Here is a 20346-nt window from a genome sequence, read left to right as displayed (position 1 = left end):
GCTTATGTTGTAAAATCATATCGTTTATTCTCTAATAAAACGTGCAGTAGTTTTCGAAAATTAAGTTGCTGCAGCACATTTGAAGTACATGCTTTACTTCAAATGTTAGTTAAAAAATAATTTCAGATCTTAACAATCAAATACTAATGTTCTACAAGAAGGCAAATAACCTTAAATTTAAAACGCCGAAATAATTCATGTACTGATATCGACCTTCATCTACTTAAAATGTCTGAAACATACTTATTGTCTCCAAAATCATCAGAAATAATCAAGTCTATAAATAAAACGACTTGGAAGTTCAAAAGCTGCAACTAATCGGTCGAATTAATGATTTGCTGTGAAAAATAAGCTTTCCTTCCAATATGTGTCAAAGGTTTTATAAAACTGTTGGTTTGCAGAAAGATATCTCTAATTCCATTAAATATTCATTTTACGAAACGAAATTTATTTCTCTTCTCTAACCTGTCTTTATGCTAAATGAAGATTAAACAATGTAGCAATACAGATTAGTATCGTATATAATTTAACTGTTCTAAAATGAACTTTTATTAATTTTTTAATAGGACCCTTAATACATTAGATGTTTTATGCTATGTGCGAAAACATTTTTTTAAAAAATCTATTAAGCAAACACATCAGTCATAGATTGATTTTAGCAAATTCTAACATCAATATTAATTTTTGAATTATTTTCTGTATATTTCTTATATTTATTGCATATAGTTGCAATTCTTCAACTGATATATTTTAATTACAACGAATTATAAAAATATAAAGAAAAAAAATTAAATCGTTTACTCTGAAGCATAATGCCATAATAATGTCTTCGTTTACTTTTATTTGGCTAGATTACAATAACCGTAGTATTCTATACGAAATGGCTTTTGCATTTACCAAAATTCAATAAATCTACTGCATATGCTTACTAAATAGTGTGCATGTTATAAAATAACAGCAGAAATGTAAAGTCCATTTTTCTTTTGAGCTTGGAAAATAATTTTTAATTTATTATATCTTTAATATTAGTAAAAGCAAATGTAAACCTTTACAGAAAATATGACAGTTTAAATAAATTAAATATCAAAAATTAAAATAAAATTGTTGTTGTCTTTTAAAATAAAATGGGACACTATTTTTCCGAAAAAATTCTGATTAAAATGTTTTAAAAATGAAATCAATATAGTTATTCTTTGCTTTATAAGCTGAGTCAGAGCTTGTTTGACTTGTTCTTTATTTTACAGATAAACGAAGATTATTGAAGACAAAGTTCAACGTACTGTACAGTCGATAAAGGGCAAGAGTAAAATAGACAGCAGCAATGACTCAGTTAATAAATTTGTAGTGTAAAAAGTCAACTAAATGTTATAAATCCGATAAGCTCTTGTGCATCTTTCTTAATGAAATTCAGCAAACTGCAATATCGAATCAGTAGTATTTCGAAATAGAAAATCAATAGAACTTCTGTACATCGAAATTCGATCCACTGAATAAATTTTCCCTAAGTTCTTGGATTTTCAGCTAAAAAGCAATCGCTATAAATCAATTAAAATTTGTATGTATTGAATAAAAATTATGCAAATCTTTTGCATAAAAAAAGTGACAATGATATGGTTCATAAAATGGAAAAGAAAACTATTTCGCCGATTCTCACTGCAATAGAAATTCATTAAAGGAACGAAGCCATTTGCAGAAAAGCAAATGTTTGAATATGAGTCAAATGTTACATGTGAGTCAAATATTCTCTGAGACTCATTATATAATGTTCTTTTGTTCCTTGTAGCATGAATTCCAGTTATAACTCAATTTAGGCGTCTTTGGAAATCTTAGGATCTGAAGAAAAAATTCAGATTAATAAGACAGAAAGCAGGATGAAAAATAAAGATGAGACAAAAAAAAGTTCGAAATTTTGACCATGATGTTGAAATTTTGAAAAATCATGATTCAGTTATTAAAACTTACGAAATTCTTGAAGGAAATTGGAAATTCAATTTTAAGCTAGTCAATGAATTCCTAGAGCTAAGTGAATGATGCAGCGCTGAAACTTTGCACGAAAAGAACAAAGTTGGAAGTGGATACAAAACTACTGCATATGTTACAAATTTCGAAATTTCCAAATGGGAATGATGAAGAATTGCAATATGTATTTTTGGATGGTGAAACATATATAGTTTATAGAGCATAAACAGACAGAACATTAAAATGTTGGATAATAAAATAATAATTGATAAATTCAAAAGAAGGTAAAATTAAAATGTATGTCCAATAAATTTTCCTACTTTTTTTTTTTCAAATTTACATGTTTTAGAATTTTTAGTGTATCAGAATTTAATAAACTATACAAAATTTATAATAAGGATACTCACTAAAATAAGTTTATATACATTTTGAAGTTCATCAAATAGATAAAAAAGAATCTGGTTTTCAAAAGGAAACAGAATTTTAAAGAAAATTTACCTCGCAAACATGTAAATTCCTGAAAATTACACTCGTAATAAAAAAACAGAATAATATCGGATTTTTTTTTCAGAATGTGTTTTTATTGACTATATGCATTAAGTGAAAAAAAATAAAAAAATAGAGCATTTTAAACTTTTCTACAGAACTACTCAACTTTATATAAAGTTTTTTAAAAAAATGCATTTAATCAAGATTTTTAATGTATTTTAGTTATGTTCTAATGCAAAAAAAATCATAAGTAAATGAATAATTCGTAAAAAAAAATGTAATCGAAAATTCTTTATCTGCCCCGAAAATTAAAATATTGATTTAAGAAAAATATAATAATTCATACTTCATATTTTATCCATTTAAAAACAACTTTTATTTCAAACACACTTTTAATTGTCTACAAATAGGTCACGTGCTTCTATTTCAACTATCACAAAATCTTCACTCAATGAACATTCAAATATTCCCCGATCCCGATGTGACAAAATACTTCCCTTTCGCATCCATGTCCAATACGTGACTGATCCCGTGCCTTAATCAAAATTTAAGCTCCCCGTTCAAACATCCGAAGAAAAATATTCGAAATTCAGTTTATTCAAAGATTCTCGAAATGAATTGAAGATAAACAAGCTTGTTTCTGTTATCTCCTCTTGAACACCTACAAGGACATAATTTCCTTTTGAAGTGCGTTTTCTGATGCTCCTGCATTAAGGACAAGTGCTCTCGTCGCCAATCTGCAGCTACATCTGAATTTTCTTTTCAAATGCTTTGAAAGAGCGCATCGACAAAGATTGAAAGCGCTCATATTTTATTTACAATTCTTTAATCTCTCTCGATAAATCAATAGAAGTCGCATACTTAATGCAGATATCATTTCTTTCCTTTGGGGAGTTTTCTTTAGAAAAGGATTTTCTGTACAGAAAAAAGACAAATCGGACTTCCTTTCTGCCTGTTGGGAGGAATTCATTTCGAATCTTTTTATGCTGGAGAAAATGATTTTTTTTTTCATCTCAGGCATAGTATTTAAATGAGAGATGATTGGAAATGAAATAAAAATCGAATTTCCTTCTTGACGAATGCAGAAGCCGGGATTTTAAGATAAAAGAAAGATTCATTAATAAAGGGAACGTTTACTCTTGATTATGTGAAGATAGATTTCAAAGAAAATATTCATGAAAACGCATGCAAAATATATAAAATGCATCGAGTTTTAAAAGAACAATAAATCGGGGAAATATAATTTTTTTATTTAAATCATGCTATAATGCACTTCAGGTGATACATTTTTTATCAATGGTCTAAGCATAACTTGGTCATAGCATAATCCATTTGCGCATATTTTTATGTATTTATTACGGATGAGTTGTGTTGAGTTATTTTTATGATAATATGGGAATGGGATGTTCAAAAAACACTTGAAACCTGATTAGAAGAGTATGTATAAATAGTGAGATATAATATACAGGAGAAAAAAAACGAGAAATATAAAAGAATACGTAGCACCATTTCAATACATTTTAGTAGAAACCCAATTCCAATAAATAGAATTTTTTTCACCTGCTGATGCATTAGTTATAATTCTCGTATCATTATCATAATTTTCGTATGATAAGCGTCTAACACGTTTTTGCAAAAAAACTAAAATCATCCATCTGCCACTATCACGATAATCTTCTAAATGATTGTTACACTTTTTCATACTTGGCTCAATAAATTATTTTGTAAATTATTTTGTAATGATATAGAAAGATAAAGTATAAAATCAATCGCTATACACGGAGCTCAAATGATATTTGCACGCAAGGTACCGCTACATATGCACGAATCTGACTCGTTACAACGCTTAGTTTTCGGTTTCTATAATGCATCATGAGTGTAGTTCGTTATTCTGGGCGAATGAGATAAGCATAACATAAGAACGCCAGTATTGCAGCAGTATTAAATTTACAGGAAATGTAAGCACATTCACAATGAATATTAATTTTTAGTGAATGGATGACACGCTTCTTCATTATATTTATTCATATCGAATTCATTTGCTCATGTATTTTAACTTAACATGTCATTGTGTTTGCATTACATTCTCAGGTTCCTGATAAATCATATGATTTCTACTTTCAGTATCATTAAGTCATGTTTCAAAATGCATTTTAAATTTTCATATGCAATTAACGATTTAATAATTCATTAAAAATATTAGATAACTTCAATTATGTTTTTCTCGCGTTAAGTGTTTCGCCAAATAGCGCCTCTCCTACATGGAATGCAACTCAAGCAAGAAGAAGCGATTGATTTATAATTGTGTTCTGAAAGTACCGATGACTTAATGGCTAAGTATGAAATCATCGGTAGTTCCCAACTGTACATTCAATACTCTTTCCTCCCATTTTTATAATCATGAAAAAAATTCAGGCTTATAAAAAGGTATAAAATTTAAACGTACAGATCCAAGATTGAAAATTATTATTTCCTTGTTTCATCTTTCAAAAGTACCGTTGTAGTTTCAGATCTAGTTACATAGGAAAGTGGTTTGTGGATTCCTTTATGATTAGAATGGTAAACGAAGGGATGTTTTCGAATGGACCTTTTCATCTACTTCGGGACATTCAAAAGAACTTTTTGACAGATCACGCATCGCTTGGCTTTGAGAGAAATCGAGGCATTTCTGACCGTTTTCAAGCCGCTGTCACTCATTCCGCAAGAGAGAGCGGATGACTCTTCGGGTATATTTAGGATAAACGTCAAGACGTGAAATGTCCTTGTTATGATGGAAAAAAGACAAATAAGTTATTTCATAATGCCACGCTGATTCTCCTTTTGTGATAATTACGGTTTCTTCACGAATTTAATATTTATTTCTTTGCGGAACTGTGATATAAAAATGAGAAAAAATTTACTAATACATTTTTACATTTCTAACACACATTTTCGATTAATTCCTTTGCACGAAATGTATTTGCTCGTCTTTTAAGTAACTCCCTATTTTATGAATACCTTTAATGTCTTTAAATAATTTATCAAGAAGCATAGATATTAAGACAATGCCTTCTAAAAATAAAAATAAATCTATTTCGTAATTTAATGTATTCAGTACGAAATGGAATGTTTTGATAAAATGCTATTATTATCATAAATTAGAAAACTCTTTAATGGATAATATTTTAATTTATATGCATACAAAAATGTTCTTAGAAGCAATCATTTATACCATAAAGGAGAAAGTAATATTTTAATCAAAATTCAAAATTCAAAAAAAAAACGTAATACGCATTTAAAAGTATTCGAAATAAATTGGATATTATAATCCAAGCATCGGATATTATATTGTAAGCATATTTATAATATATTGTAATTTTGAAAAAATAGTTAGGGCTTTCCTTTTTTTATGTTATTAATGACTAAATTTCCTTTATAGTATTGTTTTCACTGCCTCATTCATTTACTATTTTGATTTTAATGTTCAAATTTGTAATAAAAAGCTGTTTTCTTTTCTTTTTTTTAACATTAACAGCTTCGTTTTTAACTCATTTTTTTATTTTTATTGTTTTCTATGCAAATAATTTCTACTGATTATTTAAATGTAACTTCACACTTTTTTTTTATCTGTTTACGTTCTGGAGCAAAACACTGTCGTGTCATCTTAAGCAAGTGAGCTAGTCATTCCTCTCTCTCAAATTTTACATTTCTATCTCATCGACAAATACATCCCACTTTAAGTATATATGCATAAAGTGGGATGTCTATATATGGTATGCAAATACATCAAATAGATGGTATACAAATACATCCCCATATAAGTACAAAAGAATATGCATGGACATAGTATTAGATATTTCATATATTATAGAATTTAAGTTTCTATATTCAACATTAGCAGAAATAAGATATGATATGGCCAGTTTTATGTTTTGGTCAATTTTAGGGATCTCAGGTTATTGAAAATATTCTTACAAGCCGTGTGAAGGCGATACCAGCCTACATTTTTTCTGTGGCATGGGCCAGTCAAACTGCAACACCATTCATACCCTACCTTCCTCGTGCATCTAATCTGTGCGTTATTTGTTTATAAATAAACGGTACAAGTGGATAATAAATGAATCCACCTGGCAATGCGAATTATCACATTTGTGATGATGTTATTGCGAAAAGACAAGACTACAATCATCTTACAGACTTTCATTCTGAATTATTGGGGGGAAAAAGGAAATGCATATTATTGCTTCTTTGTCCAAATCACAAATCAAGCAAAAAAAAATCATTTATTAGTAATGAAAAGGTTAAAAGTCTGTTCTTACCCATATAAGGCACGTCGATGTCGTTGATGCCGGGGGGAGGTGGTGGTTTGCTGTCGAAAAGATACGAAGCTTTGAACCCTTGTCCGGGGAAGTGACTCCTGCTGTGGAACTCTATGAACAGGTCGCTTCCCGTCGAGACGACTTCCACGAAGGTATTAGTGTTACACAAATGTCCTATGATGGGAGCACTCTTGTTGGATCCGTCGTAGACGAGGATCACATCCGGACTGTTCAGACAACTAGAATAAAAAGGGCGAAAAATTTAATGGATTCAATTTCAATTCATTCCTTTTCAAATAAATATTTTAAAAGAACTAACTGTTATCACATTTTTAAAGTAGCGATTTAAAATATTTTAAAATCAAATTTCTTCAAAAATCATAATCATAAAAATAATCACAATATCTCATAATTCATTCAGTTCATAATCACAAAAATGCTCCATTCCATCCATAAATAAGTTTCTTACCTCAGATCTCCTTTCTGTAGACGTATTTGCTCGAAGACGATCTTCACTCGATTGTTGGGGGTGGCAGTGAATCTGTAATGGCACGTGACATCTCGAGGGTAATTGCTCGGATATTGGGGAGAGTAGAATTTCCCCCTTGTTTTGTTGGTTTGTTCTGGAGATATTTCATAGTTGCACTTAGAGCCAGGTATCAAGTAGCCATCTGTTTGAAAGACTTCTGCAAGAATAAAGAACGCTATGTAACACTACAAATCTCACCATTAATATATACGCTAAAAACAGAATAAATTTCTTTAGACGTTTCAAGGCATCATTTTAAAACGGTTCATTAATGAACCAGTGAATCCTGATTCAAAATGCGATACATCCGATGCTGGATTTAGTTCATATAATATAAGGTTTTATTTATCATCATTCATTAAATATACGCATATATTAATTTATTATAGTTTTTTAATTTATTGTCATTACTTGGAATAACAGCATACTATATGATAGTATTAAATAAGGAATGAATTCATCTAAAAATTTAAAGTGGCATAAAATTTAATTATATAATTATTATTTTTTTACATATGCAGAATATTAATAAAATTAAATAGAAAAACACATTATTTTTATGGCATTAGCCTTCCTTTACTATACTTGCATAGTTTTTTCTTGTTGAATTGCCATTACGAAATATATAAAAAGAACATACAATATTTCATTATTTGATATAAGATGATTTATATATCAATATATTGAACTGAATAAGGATAAAAAAGAATTAACACTACAATATTACCTCTTGATTTTTTTTTTCTCTTAAAGAAATTTGGATGCTCAAATGGATCTTTTGCGCCAACAAATTGTTGTTTGTTAGATTTGATTGATATACCGTTTGGATTTGGATAATAAATAAAAAGTAATTCATTTCACTTAAAACTGTATAAGTTATTTTTGTCTCCAGTATTATATCAGGACACAAATAAATTCTTCCTTTTTCAATATTTTAGTGCATGTTAAATGTATTAGAAGGAAAATGATGTCATCAATTTCACTCTCTACAAATTTTCTAGCTAAAATATTCTCATAAAACTCCATTTTCTGAACATTTTAGATTAGGAAAGATTTTTGCTACATATATCAGAATATATAACACATTGGTTGATATGTTATAAAAATATTTTAATGAAATAAACAGAACTGAAATGAAACCAAGATATAACAATGCATTAATGAATAAAACTTACTTAAGATGTTTCACTCCATTATGCATAAAAAAAGTATCCGAAATGTAATGGGAATTTCTGCTGGTTTCAGACCACAAACAATTTTTATTGACATTTAAAGACATGATAATTCTTATTTACATTATTAACTTTAATGGTGTGAAACGTAGATTAAAAATTTAATGAATACAATGGAGTTTACATCAATTTTTATAATAATCCGGGACTAAATATTTACCGTTTCTGAGATTTCCCTTACTTTTATTTCATGTTCAAAATGTTGGTGAAAGTGGCTTTTTTAATAGGCATATCTTAATAATCACTTCCGCAAAGAAAATAGAAAAGTTTGAATGATGAATTTCTAAATATCACATACATGATTAAAAATAACTAGAATTTGAGAAAGCATGATATTCATTCCAAACATAAAACTGAACTGCACAAGAAAATCAATGAAGGATTCTATTTGTTGATTTGAATATTCTGAAGGTGGCAATCTCTTTTGGAATTTCATTAATTCTAAGTTCATATTTTTCTACATGTGTCCACCTAATATTATTTAATGCCCTGTTTTATAAGTGTTTTTTTTATGTAGCAAATTTACATATTTCACTTACATCACAAGTTTTAAAAAGAAAATGTTGTGTCACAAGGAAGATTTTGTGCCATCTAATTTAATTATTTTTATCAGTTTTTAAGCATTCAAATTTGAAGTTGTAGAATAAATAAAAGAATGTAGGTTTGTAGGAATCAATAATGTAAGACTGAGTAAATATTTCAATAAAATTTAATATCAAAAATTAAAGCATATATATTCCCTTATATAAGTTAAAATGTATGATTCAGTTTTCAATTACTTTTTAAAAATTATTTCTTTGTTTGCTTTATATTTTTCGGAAGAAAGTGATATTAAAATGTCTAGAAAATTTGCATTTCTCACCACTAAGGGAATTATTTTAAAAAAAAACTAATTTTCTGTTGATTAAAAATAATCCTAGAGTGAATGCTTTTAAGAAATCAATTTTGGAATAATAGAAATTATAAATAATCATCTTCCACAAATTAAAAAATTCCCCAAGTTTTTTTAAAATTTTCAGTCAGAAAACTGGAACATTATAAAATTTTAATCAGAGCCTTCCACTTTTAAATAAATTTTTTTGCCTTTTTATCCTCGTATTCTGAAGTAAAAATAAAACTTTAACCATTATGCAAATGGAGAGGAAATCCAAAACTTCTAAATTTAGAAAATGTATCATTTCGACCGATACAAATCAACAAGAATACTTTCTAGTTCTTTTAAAGGGAGATGAAGGTACCTCAACGTCAAATAAATCGATATGTTGCCATCCAGTTAGAGATGAAAAGTCTTTATTAATATTCTAACCAATCCTTTCCCTTGATCTTAATGCACCTTTCATTCTTTGCAAGTTTTATAGAAGATTAGATTTCGAAGGACACTTGATGTAAGAGGTTTTATGTTTCGTTCTCCAGTTCTTTCTCGGGGCCGAGTCCTTTTATGTTTAAGCCTTATTTCTTCTCAATCCCCATTTGACGAATGAAATTTCGTTTTCCAAGGAAAAAATCCGAGGCGCAAGTAAATTTCATTACGATATAATTATGATTTCTTTTTAAGTCCGCCATGTTAGTCTCTAAAAAACAATTAAAGAATACTCTTGATCTGAAGACAGAAGTTGAATGCGAAGTTTCCTTTTAATATGTTTCAGAATTCTTGTAATCAAAACAGACAGGAGAAAGAATTTAATTTTATTTCGAATGCGATGTTCGAAAAGGGGATGATTACTTTTTTCTGCTAACCAATTCCGAACGGCGGATGCTCAATTAGTGAAAATTTCAAGCAGATGAAGTCGCTGAAATAAAACTTTTTTTTTCAGTTGAAATTTGGTTTCAATTTTGATTCCAAAGTTAATGAATTGGCATTTCAAAAGCTTTAATGATTTTTTGTTTATTTCTGTATTTGACGTCATTGAAGCTAGCATTTCTTTTAAATTCAAATAAGATTCAAGAGAAGTGAGATTTATTTTAAATGACTTACATTTTATATGCAAAGCTATTGACTTTTAATTTTTAAAAATAATAGGACTTTACAATTAAAACATAACTTATAAAATCCATATAAAAATGTTGATCAATAATTGCATTTTTAAGGTAAAAGTCAGTATTTTGAAAACAGAAGAACGCATCATTTCAGATATAGTTTGAATTTTAATATATTTTGAAATATTACAAATAAAAAAAAACGATTCTATGACAGAAAAAAAATGATCTAGATCAATAAATCTCCCAAACTTGCAAGCATGAGGCCAAAACACTACCCGTGCATATTTTTAAAGGAAAATCTATTTACTTATTTACTACTAGCCGCCTTTGGCGACCAGCCGGTTCGCCACTCTTAATGTTCGTTAAAATTTTAATAATTAAATATTTTATTCAATTCCTAATTTAATAGCTTCTTCATCAAAATATTTTAAAACTTCAAATTTTGATACTCATATAATTCACTCATAATATTATAAACGCCTACAGTCATAACGTAATATGTATCTCTCTCATTTTCTGTTGGCTCCCGTAGAATTTATACTTTAAATTAAAGTGGAAAGGATTAATCTGCAATTAAGATAATAATGTTTTTTACTGAAATAAAGTATTTTTTGTAATATGATTACTGGAAACAGTCACTGAGCGTTTAAACTTTATGGGCACTATAGAATAGCGTTCTTAATTTTTGTAATATTTCAAGAATTTGTCAACAAAATTTTCTCAGATTCATCATGAACAGATCGATTCATTAACAATATTTAATTTGAAATGCATCAAACAGTAAGAAAATAAACAGAATCGTTTAAAATAATCGCTCGAAAACATGTTAAAATAAACTACTTTAAAAACGATATACTTAAAACTGTAAGCATATACAAAAAATATATAACTAACATAAATACAATTTACTTACAAAAGCATGCAACTAACCTAAAAATAATTTAAATCAAGTCCGAATCAGTTGAAAATTCGTTGTCAATAATCAGAACACAATGCGCATGCGTGAATTTTTCTACGCCAGTTGGGTTAACGCGATGTAGATTAGAAATTTTTAATTTACTTTATTCTGTTTTGTTTTAATTCAAAAGTACTTCAGAATGAATCTGAAAGATCGATTAATTAATAATGTTTAATTTTAAATGCATCAAACATTAAGAAAATAAACAGAATCGTTTGAAATAATCGGTCGAAAAATGTTAACCCTAGCCTCATTAGTGTGGGATTTGGCGTTGTCATTAGTGTCATTTGGCGGTGCGGAAAATGAAAAGATTTTTTTGGTTAAAAGTTAGGTTCGGTTAGGTTGGTTAAAAGTTAGGTTGGTTTTTGGTTTAAAGTTAGTTTTTAATTAATAATTAAAATTCTAATTAAAAATTCAAAAAAAGAGACCCCAGGTGCACATTTCCGACATCCAAGGTATACATGTACCAGATTTGGGAGCTGTAGGTCAAACGGTCTGGCCTTAGAGCGCCAACACACACACACACATACACATTGAGCTTTATATAATTATAGATTATTTTAAAATTAAACAGCATAAATTGTTTGAAAGTATAATTGGTATGAAAAGGCATAAAACATTATATATATATATATATATATATATATATATATATATATATATATATATATATATATATATATATATATATATATATATATATATATATATATATATATATATGTATATAATTGCAACTGAGTGCTACTTATTAAATAATCTTTTAGAAGTAAATCTAAAGATGGTATAAGTTTCTCCAAAAAAAAATGCAAATGATATTTTGTTTTATATTTGTCGCTTTTGAAAAAAAAATCTATTATTATGAAGTTAGAAGAAGATAGAAACAAAAATAATACTAAATGAAAAAAAAAATGAATTACAACCATCGAGTTGTTCAACAACATTCATTTACGCCTTCTTGTAAAATTTAATATTTGCACAATTTAATATTCGCAATGTTGAAAGAGAACCTTCATTATGTCGATGAATATAGAACTCCGAATCAAATATATTTTCGAGGAACAAACTTTCTTGTATTGGATTGTCATTGGGACACCATTCTTTGCGAATGGACCCCTTCTTAAAATGGTAAGGTCTGTTTCCAAACTGTCTAAATCAGGGGATGTGAATCTGACTATTCACTCATTTATTGATTTTATAAAAGAATCAAAATTGGTTATTTATAACATTCTTACTTTCCTTAGTTGCTAAAAAATATTTTTTAAAATAGAAATGCAACATTTCGTTAATATGTTAAAAAGTCTTTTGAACATAATACTTTTAATTTCTTTCTTGAAATACCTGACAAAAAACGTACCTATGACATACATTTATATTCTAGAAAGGCATCAAAAGAAATTGAAATCAATATCTTGTATCTCGCATTAATAGGAAGACTCCTTCATACTTTTCTCTTCAAGAAACCAAATATTTCTTCCGATACATTCAAAAACGTGCTCTGATTCAATTCTGACTATTTTTTCCGATCTAAACCTTATTTGGGAAGAGAAGGCAACATCCATTCGAATATCAAAATCAAATATTACATATATACCATTCCAGGAAAAGGAACCTTTTTTTTGAGCAAAGATTATTATCTGCTTTTGCTGCTAAAAACCCCTTTGCGGTACCCTTCTCCACAGATCTGATCTTCAAAGTGGAATGGGAACAGGTTTTTTAATGCAGTCTCCCTACTTCCAATGACGAACTTGAAATAGGATGTATGACATTTTTGATTGAGAGTGGAAACGTACGTCCGCATTACTTTTTCTCCCCCCCCCTCCTTCCCTCTCCGATATTTTTCGGGCGAGAGGAGAAGGATCGCTGCAACCTGACTCGCGAAAGCAAAGTTAACCGTTTACGGCAATATGGGCAGGATGATTGGAAAACAAACAGAAACAAAGAAAATCCTACTTTGATATCGTAGGGAGATTCCGTGATTTTTCCCCCAAGAAACTTCTGCCCCACTTATACGTTATGCAACGTTCTTTTATGTGACACCGGCATCAATATTTTTTTAAAAAAATGTACTGAAGGGAAAAAACATTTCCCCAAGTCTACCGAATGAGCAAAATAACGGTTAGCATCACCTGATTCTGATGTTGCTGCCTCAACCAGCTGTGATAAATGGATAGATCTTTCAGCAGAAACGCAGAAATAAAGCGGGTTACTCATCACAATTTTAGTCCTATTAAACTATTTTTAAAGTCAAGGATTTCGATGCATTGAAACATAGAAGTGAAAGATATAGGAAGATTTAAGTGTATATTCAAAGACTGCTTGAAGTTTATATTTACACAGACGAGAATCTATATAAATAATTAATACAAAAAAAATCCGTCATCTATGAAATATTTTTGCTTAAAGAAATAGCTTATAGGAATAGCATTTTATTAAGCATTTTGAATATAAAATTCATGGAAGAAATGAAATACAAATACCGTAGTCGTAACAAAATCGCAGCAGAAATCCGAAGATAAATGATCGATTTATCAGCATTTGTTTAAACCAAAAATGATATTCATTCATTTAAATTATTTTAGTTAATATGGAGATATTTAACTACTAAAAATAAACAGAGAAATGGAATTTACGGTTTTATTACTTATTTTTTAACTATTTCAATTCGAAAACAGAGGGACGGAAGACGTTTGATCAGTTAAAACATTTAGCTTTTGATCAGTTAAACATTTAGTTTTAACGTTTTGATGAGTTAAAACGTTTGACGAGAATTGAATTAAGAATTCCCCGAATGGATTGATGAATTATATAATTTAAAAAGACTCATTTGGTTACGCTTACCTTATTCAACTTTAGTTTTATTAATATTTTCTTAGATTTTAAAGAACGAATTTGAAAATTCTTTATTTTTAAAAGGATTTTAATACTAATTTCATGAAGATTTTCATTTATTGGATCAATCTGTAATCATAATTATCTCAAGTATTCCATTTCAACTAAAATTTAAAATGGATATAAATTTCTGAGCTTTGAAAAGAAGTTTCTTGCTTTTTTTTCTTTTTTCAGTATTTCAACATTTTTATTCCTTTATTGGCCAGAAAGTATTTCTATAAATATAACATTTCGTTACATTTCTGCAATGCGTCCGCTTCGAGCAGCACACATCAGCTTTTCCGCTCCTTTGAATGTTGCCACCGCACTTGGAGGTTCAGAAATATCCGCAGCTTCCAAATATTCTTGTTCTAAAATCCAAGTAAACAACCGAAACTCTTGTTACTGCAACTACTAGAATTGCTACCGTCATCGCTTCGAGGTCCAATTTAGAGGGCAGAAGCTTTAAGGCAACTCGATCCATCCTGACTTTCGGCGATCATTTGTTCCCGTTGTCTTTTGTTGGGCCTTTACAAGGCAACATTTGCGTTAAAAGGAACTTTTCTTTAAGAAAACTTTGATAGTTTATGAAGCTTGGTGTGTGCATTTGGTGACTATGTATTTTCCATTATGTATCATACACGACTTTTTATTGCTTTCTCGTGTAGAGAAAGTTTTGCAATCGTTAAAAAAAGGAAAAAAATCGAACTCGAGATTTTGACGAATGTTTCTATTTTAGATCTTCCTGAGTGAGAGGAATATTTTGGGTAAATGTCCGTAACACACACACACAAACTGAGAAACGTTTTATGCTAAACGAATGAAATGTGGTATCCGGTCTTTAAACCAAATGTGTAGATTCCTATCATTTTATTATCTATATTTGAGCAAAATCCATTCAGAGGAAATCTGTCTGTCTACCTGTTCGAATATACATTAAGAAGATCACTAAGAAACGAAGAGAGCTTGACGGATCGATTTCGATGCACACATCTAACATCCAACCTGTAGCCAACTATCAAATTTGAACCAAAACAAACAGGGGGGCCATCTGACAGTCTGTACTTTCAGAAACATGCAAATGTAATCACTCAACATATAAAATAAGGATTTAGAAATGGAATTCTGTAATGACAAGTGTAGATTTGGGTCAAATTTTTGTTTCAATAGTTTGGGAAAAAAGCATCTAAAACCCAAATTTAATTCACGCATCTTTTTACTTTTTTAATTTACTTTTAATCGTATTTAGGGATGAATGGCCTTAAAAATTCGTCAAGATTCACCCGATAAATTCAGTAAAAATGCTAAATTCTCGCCGAAGGTGAATATATCGTAACTATGTATTTATTACAAGATGTTCTTTGTAATAATATCATTATTAAAGAGTATACAAGAACATGTTTGGGAGACCATTCCAGCTGGATTCAAAAAAAAATAATAATAATAAAGTCAAAAAAAAAAACTCATTTGATAAAAGCGTAATTTATAAGAAATTTGGAACATCATTCATCCGAAAGCTATTAAACATTATATCAATTCCTGATTTGAAGTTTTAAACAAAAAAATTAGTATTCTTATTTTTCAGACAATTTGTCTTCTAGTTGGATGGTGACCATTGGTTCTTTTTCCGTAATGAAAGCTAATTATAATTATTCTCTCATAACTCATGGAATTGAGTTTAGGAACCAAGACTTTCGTGGGGCCATGGCGCCTAAATTTAAATCTATATTGCGATGATTTTATGGTTGAGTGAGTGCGATTACAGAGTCTTCGCTTTTAAAACTGCCAGCTACCAAAAACTTTTATTAAAACAATTTTTTTAATTATGGTGAGACAATTATTCATCTACTTCGAATAGTCTTTCTATCAATAATAATTAAGATTTAAAGGGAAATAAAGGTTTCCCCTCCCGCCTCTTATTTCCTCGTCTTTTCAGCTGGATGGCACCCGAAACTTCATCTTTATATCAGTGGTAAGACAATTTCTTGAGTCCAAATTTAAGGAAAACATTGTTAGTATTCAATGCGCTAGCTTCATTTATAATATCACAATTTTGTTTTGCAGCTTGGAATCTAAACAAATCTTTCTGATTTGAATGACTTCTCGTTTTGTCTATCTACTTTTTTTTTCTTTTTTTTTATATACCAGCCATCCTTTTTCTTTTTTTGTTTTCCGTAGCAATGCTTTCTTCATTTTCCTTTTTATTTTAATTATGTTGTAAATATTTCTCTCGTTAATACCTTGCCAAAGCTTTATGAAATTGCATCCTTTATTTCTGTAATTTTAAATTATCATCGATAATATTGCTCAATTTTCACGTAAATTTTTTTCAACAAAATTCACATTTCAAAAGTGCACTAAAATTGAATCGCATAAACTTTTAAACACACACGGAACAAAAGGTAAGAATTCCATGGTAAAGATTTGGATTTTAAATCAGGATTAATATTCTTTATAATTTAGCAAGAATCCCATTGGTTATAAGTTTCTATTTTTAATTTTAAGAGATTCGTTTTATCTTCAGAAAGAAGAAGCAACTGTCCACTACAAAAGAAAAAAAAAATGATTCTTCAAATATATCGCATAATGGAGAAGCCAACAAAATTCCTCAAAAAGGAGGAGGATTGAAGTGGGTTTGATGCAATGGGACCCACTCGTGCCTTACATGACGCACGCCGATTCATTTCATGCACTGCACTTCTCCTGCGAGGAAGGAGAGACGTCACAATCTGACAGAAGGTAGTGAGAGCGTGATGAAATGTTAGAGAGAGTGCAATTTAGTGGTAGCATAGCGACGCTTGTCGAATGAATACAGCGTTAAATAATTCCATTCTTCATGGCAAAATATATTTCGGAACTCTAAACATAAAACACGCAGAATTTCTCGTTTGCATTTTATCTATTTCTGTGTTTTTATTTTCAGTTTAAATGATATTGCCAATTTCGTAAATACGTATATTTTCTAAACATAGGTAAATATTTCAAGATAAGATTTTTTTCCTGCAGTGCGTTATCAAAAACAGAAATAATGAAATGTGATGTCTACTTACCTAGAATGTCTACTAATCATGAATTCAAGAATAAGCAAATAATTTACTTTGGTAAAATCGCATCAATGACTCTTAAAAACTCAAATGGGCAATTCCAGGCTTAGTTATACATGGACATACCATAAAGCAGTGTGGATATCCTTGCCGTTTTAGAAATGGGAAAACAAAAGTTTTCGTTTGAGTGTATTCTAAAAATGTAACTTTGGCCAATTTAATTTTTTGCGTTCCTTAAATGACGCCTACAAATCGCAAACCTTCAAGTGAAGAGAACAATTTCGGGCTTGCAGGATCTGCATATGACGTAATACGGAGCACGAATATATCCGTTTATTTATAGAAGGAAATAAAATTTTCCTGCAAAAGATTAAACACTTTTATATTACATCAATACTTTTTTGAAATTTAGTTCTTCTTATTACGAGTAAATACTAGAATATTCTGAAAAACAAAAGGTAATATTTGTGACCCCAAAAGGAATTTCAAAAGTGTTCTGTTGACTGAGTCGAGTAAAAATGGAGCAAAATAAATATTTGCTTTTCTACAGGATAATAAAATAAAAAAAAACAAAGAAAAAGCCCTCGCAGCTCGATTTTCTGAGCATCCAGTCGAGAGAAGTCAAGCAAGTATTTTCTTTTTATAGAGCTCACAATTGCGTAGTTATTGTTCATTTTTTCTGTCACTTTAACTTCAACTGAGCACTTCAAAAATTTATTAATGGTTCTGGTTAAAATGTCGTTAAAGGAATAAACTAGTTTTTGGTTTTCCTAAAGCATGTGTGCTTTCATTTATGTTTGCAAATGATTACGCATTTTCAATTCAATATTTAAATATACTACATGGATCTACTTTACTTCTCATAAATAATAGATTCTCTAGCGAATACTAAGCGAAAAAGCTACATTTTAAATTTCGAATGCGAAAAATTGTTTCCAACTTCATTTACTTATTCATTTGTCACACACTTTTAATTTTAAAACTGTGTGTAGAATCAGACATTTTTTTTTTAAATTTTGTTATTGCCTTAGGAAATAAAGTACAGTTATGTGTTTTTCAAAGTGGATATTACGGCATTCAGAAAAAGTTTTTCCATGCACAATCTGAATGCATGCAACCATTATCATGATTTTTTCTTTCTGTCCCCAGGCTCAATCAATCACAGGAACAACCGTCGATGCATCTGTTGGGAGTTTTATCATTTTAATTAATTATATTCATACGTTGACCTATTGACAAAACAAAAGTTTCCTCAAATTCCTGTAACACTGCTTGCATAATAAATAGCTGACTCTAAAGAAAAATGTTTTTTCGGCCGATTGGTGCATGGGAAAGGTATAAAACCGTATGATGGTATGAAAAAAATGATATGAGAAAAATTCCTAAAATGCTTACTGCGATAGTCGATTACTGAATCGCTTGAATGCCGAAACGAACATGTCTTAATTTTAATGGGACAAGGAAAATTATATACAAAAATCAACTGTCAAGAATATTTCATCAATTTTTTTTGTACAACTTATTAACAAAAATGAAGAAATAATTGCATTTGTAATAATATTTCTTTTTTTTTTTTATGAAGAAAAGCATGCAAGACATTGTGGGCGTCATTTGCTCAGATATTGCCAAAAACAAAGTAGCGAAGGCGGGCGCGTGACGCAATTAGTTGACTAGTATATAAGTTCACTATTATATGATTTTTTTTAAACGCAAACAAGTCTAAAGTTCTGAAAATTGAAAGTTTGTATTCTTTCTAGGGCAACTAAATTTTATGAATAGATTTTGAATATATTCTGCCGTGCACCTAATGTCTTGTTGCTTATCAAAAGCTACTTGAGAGGTCACTAAATAAACGCATTTATTTGCTCAAGACCAAGCCACATTTTGTTAATCACCATTCGAAAACAGCGCTCACATTTGGATTTCTTATATGTTTGAATTATCAAAAAAACTTGAGACCAGATATTTTTTAAGTCAGACAGTTTGAACAAAATGAATTTAAGCCAACGCAGTTTCGAATGTATGCCGAAATCTTCGATAATGAGAAGTTAAATCAAATGCAGCCTTTCTAAAATCAATCATTCATTGGGAGATCCAGTCGGACTGATCGAACTAAATTATTAAGCATTTATGTGCATGGAGTGAAGTTAGGGACATAGTTGTGAAGATGTGACACGATCCTGCTATTTTTGAATGGCATATTTCCGAGTAAAAGAAACAAATTCAAATGGAAAATGCATGAATTCTTGCCACGATGAAGAGCTTTTGTCTTTATCAATAAATTTATTAATAATTTCTTATAGCTAATAGAAACGCAAACGCATAATTTTATGATGTGCGAACGCAGTGAGGTTTCATCATTTAGTGATTCCTCCCTCCAAAAAATAATAATCTGATTGCTGTGCGATTAGGCGGTAGAAAACCGTAGTACATCATTATTTGGAGAAACAGTAACAATAAATAAGAAATAGAATTGAAACATTTCTAGAGAAATGAAAAGTAGTTGCGAAGATTCTACTAAATTAAACTGTGGCATTCCTTATATTTAATAGTAAAATGCATGTTTATATTATATGTTTATGCAGTTACCGAACCGAATAACCCTTGATATGCAAAGTATATTCAAAAGGCCATAAGTTATTAATTTTAAAAATTCTTTCAGCCCAGATGAATCAAATTTTTTCAAACTTTTATAAATATTTATAAAATGACCTAAAACTTTCTAAACTCAAGAAACATGAGCCATTTTAAATTTGACCAAATACATAGCAATATAGTACAAAACGTTTCTGCATCATTTGCATGGATACAAGTGATTAGTTTGTTTACTTTATATGCTCACCTTAGTAAGACGAATCAAATTTCCCAAAACTGCACGGCCAGTTAACAAAATCCATTTACCAAAATAATGTTTTGTAAAAGTATTTATTTCGTAGTCGTAAAATGAATTCGTTCCTTTACAAAATCCATTTTATAAACTTAGGAT

At 29.5% G+C, this 20346-nt stretch overlaps 1 protein-coding gene across 1 annotated transcript in view; it reads right to left on the bottom strand.

Moving 5' to 3' along the window:
* LOC129981428 (dorsal-ventral patterning tolloid-like protein 1) overlaps positions 1 to 20346 on the bottom strand; it is a 206776-nt gene that overhangs the window by 11483 nt on the left and 174947 nt on the right. Inside the window, exons 6-7 of the mRNA XM_056092268.1 lie at positions 7216 to 7432; positions 6747 to 6985 (exon numbers count right to left, since the gene is read on the bottom strand). Of these exons, the coding sequence (XP_055948243.1) occupies positions 6747 to 6985; positions 7216 to 7432 (456 nt within the window). The remainder of the gene's footprint in view (positions 1 to 6746; positions 6986 to 7215; positions 7433 to 20346) is intronic.

Source organism: Argiope bruennichi, chromosome 8, assembly GCF_947563725.1.
Source record: "Argiope bruennichi chromosome 8, qqArgBrue1.1, whole genome shotgun sequence".
Lineage (NCBI taxonomy): Eukaryota > Metazoa > Arthropoda > Arachnida > Araneae > Araneidae > Argiope > Argiope bruennichi.
Note: the sequence above shows the minus strand (reverse complement) of the source record. Positions and strands in the feature narration are given on the sequence as shown.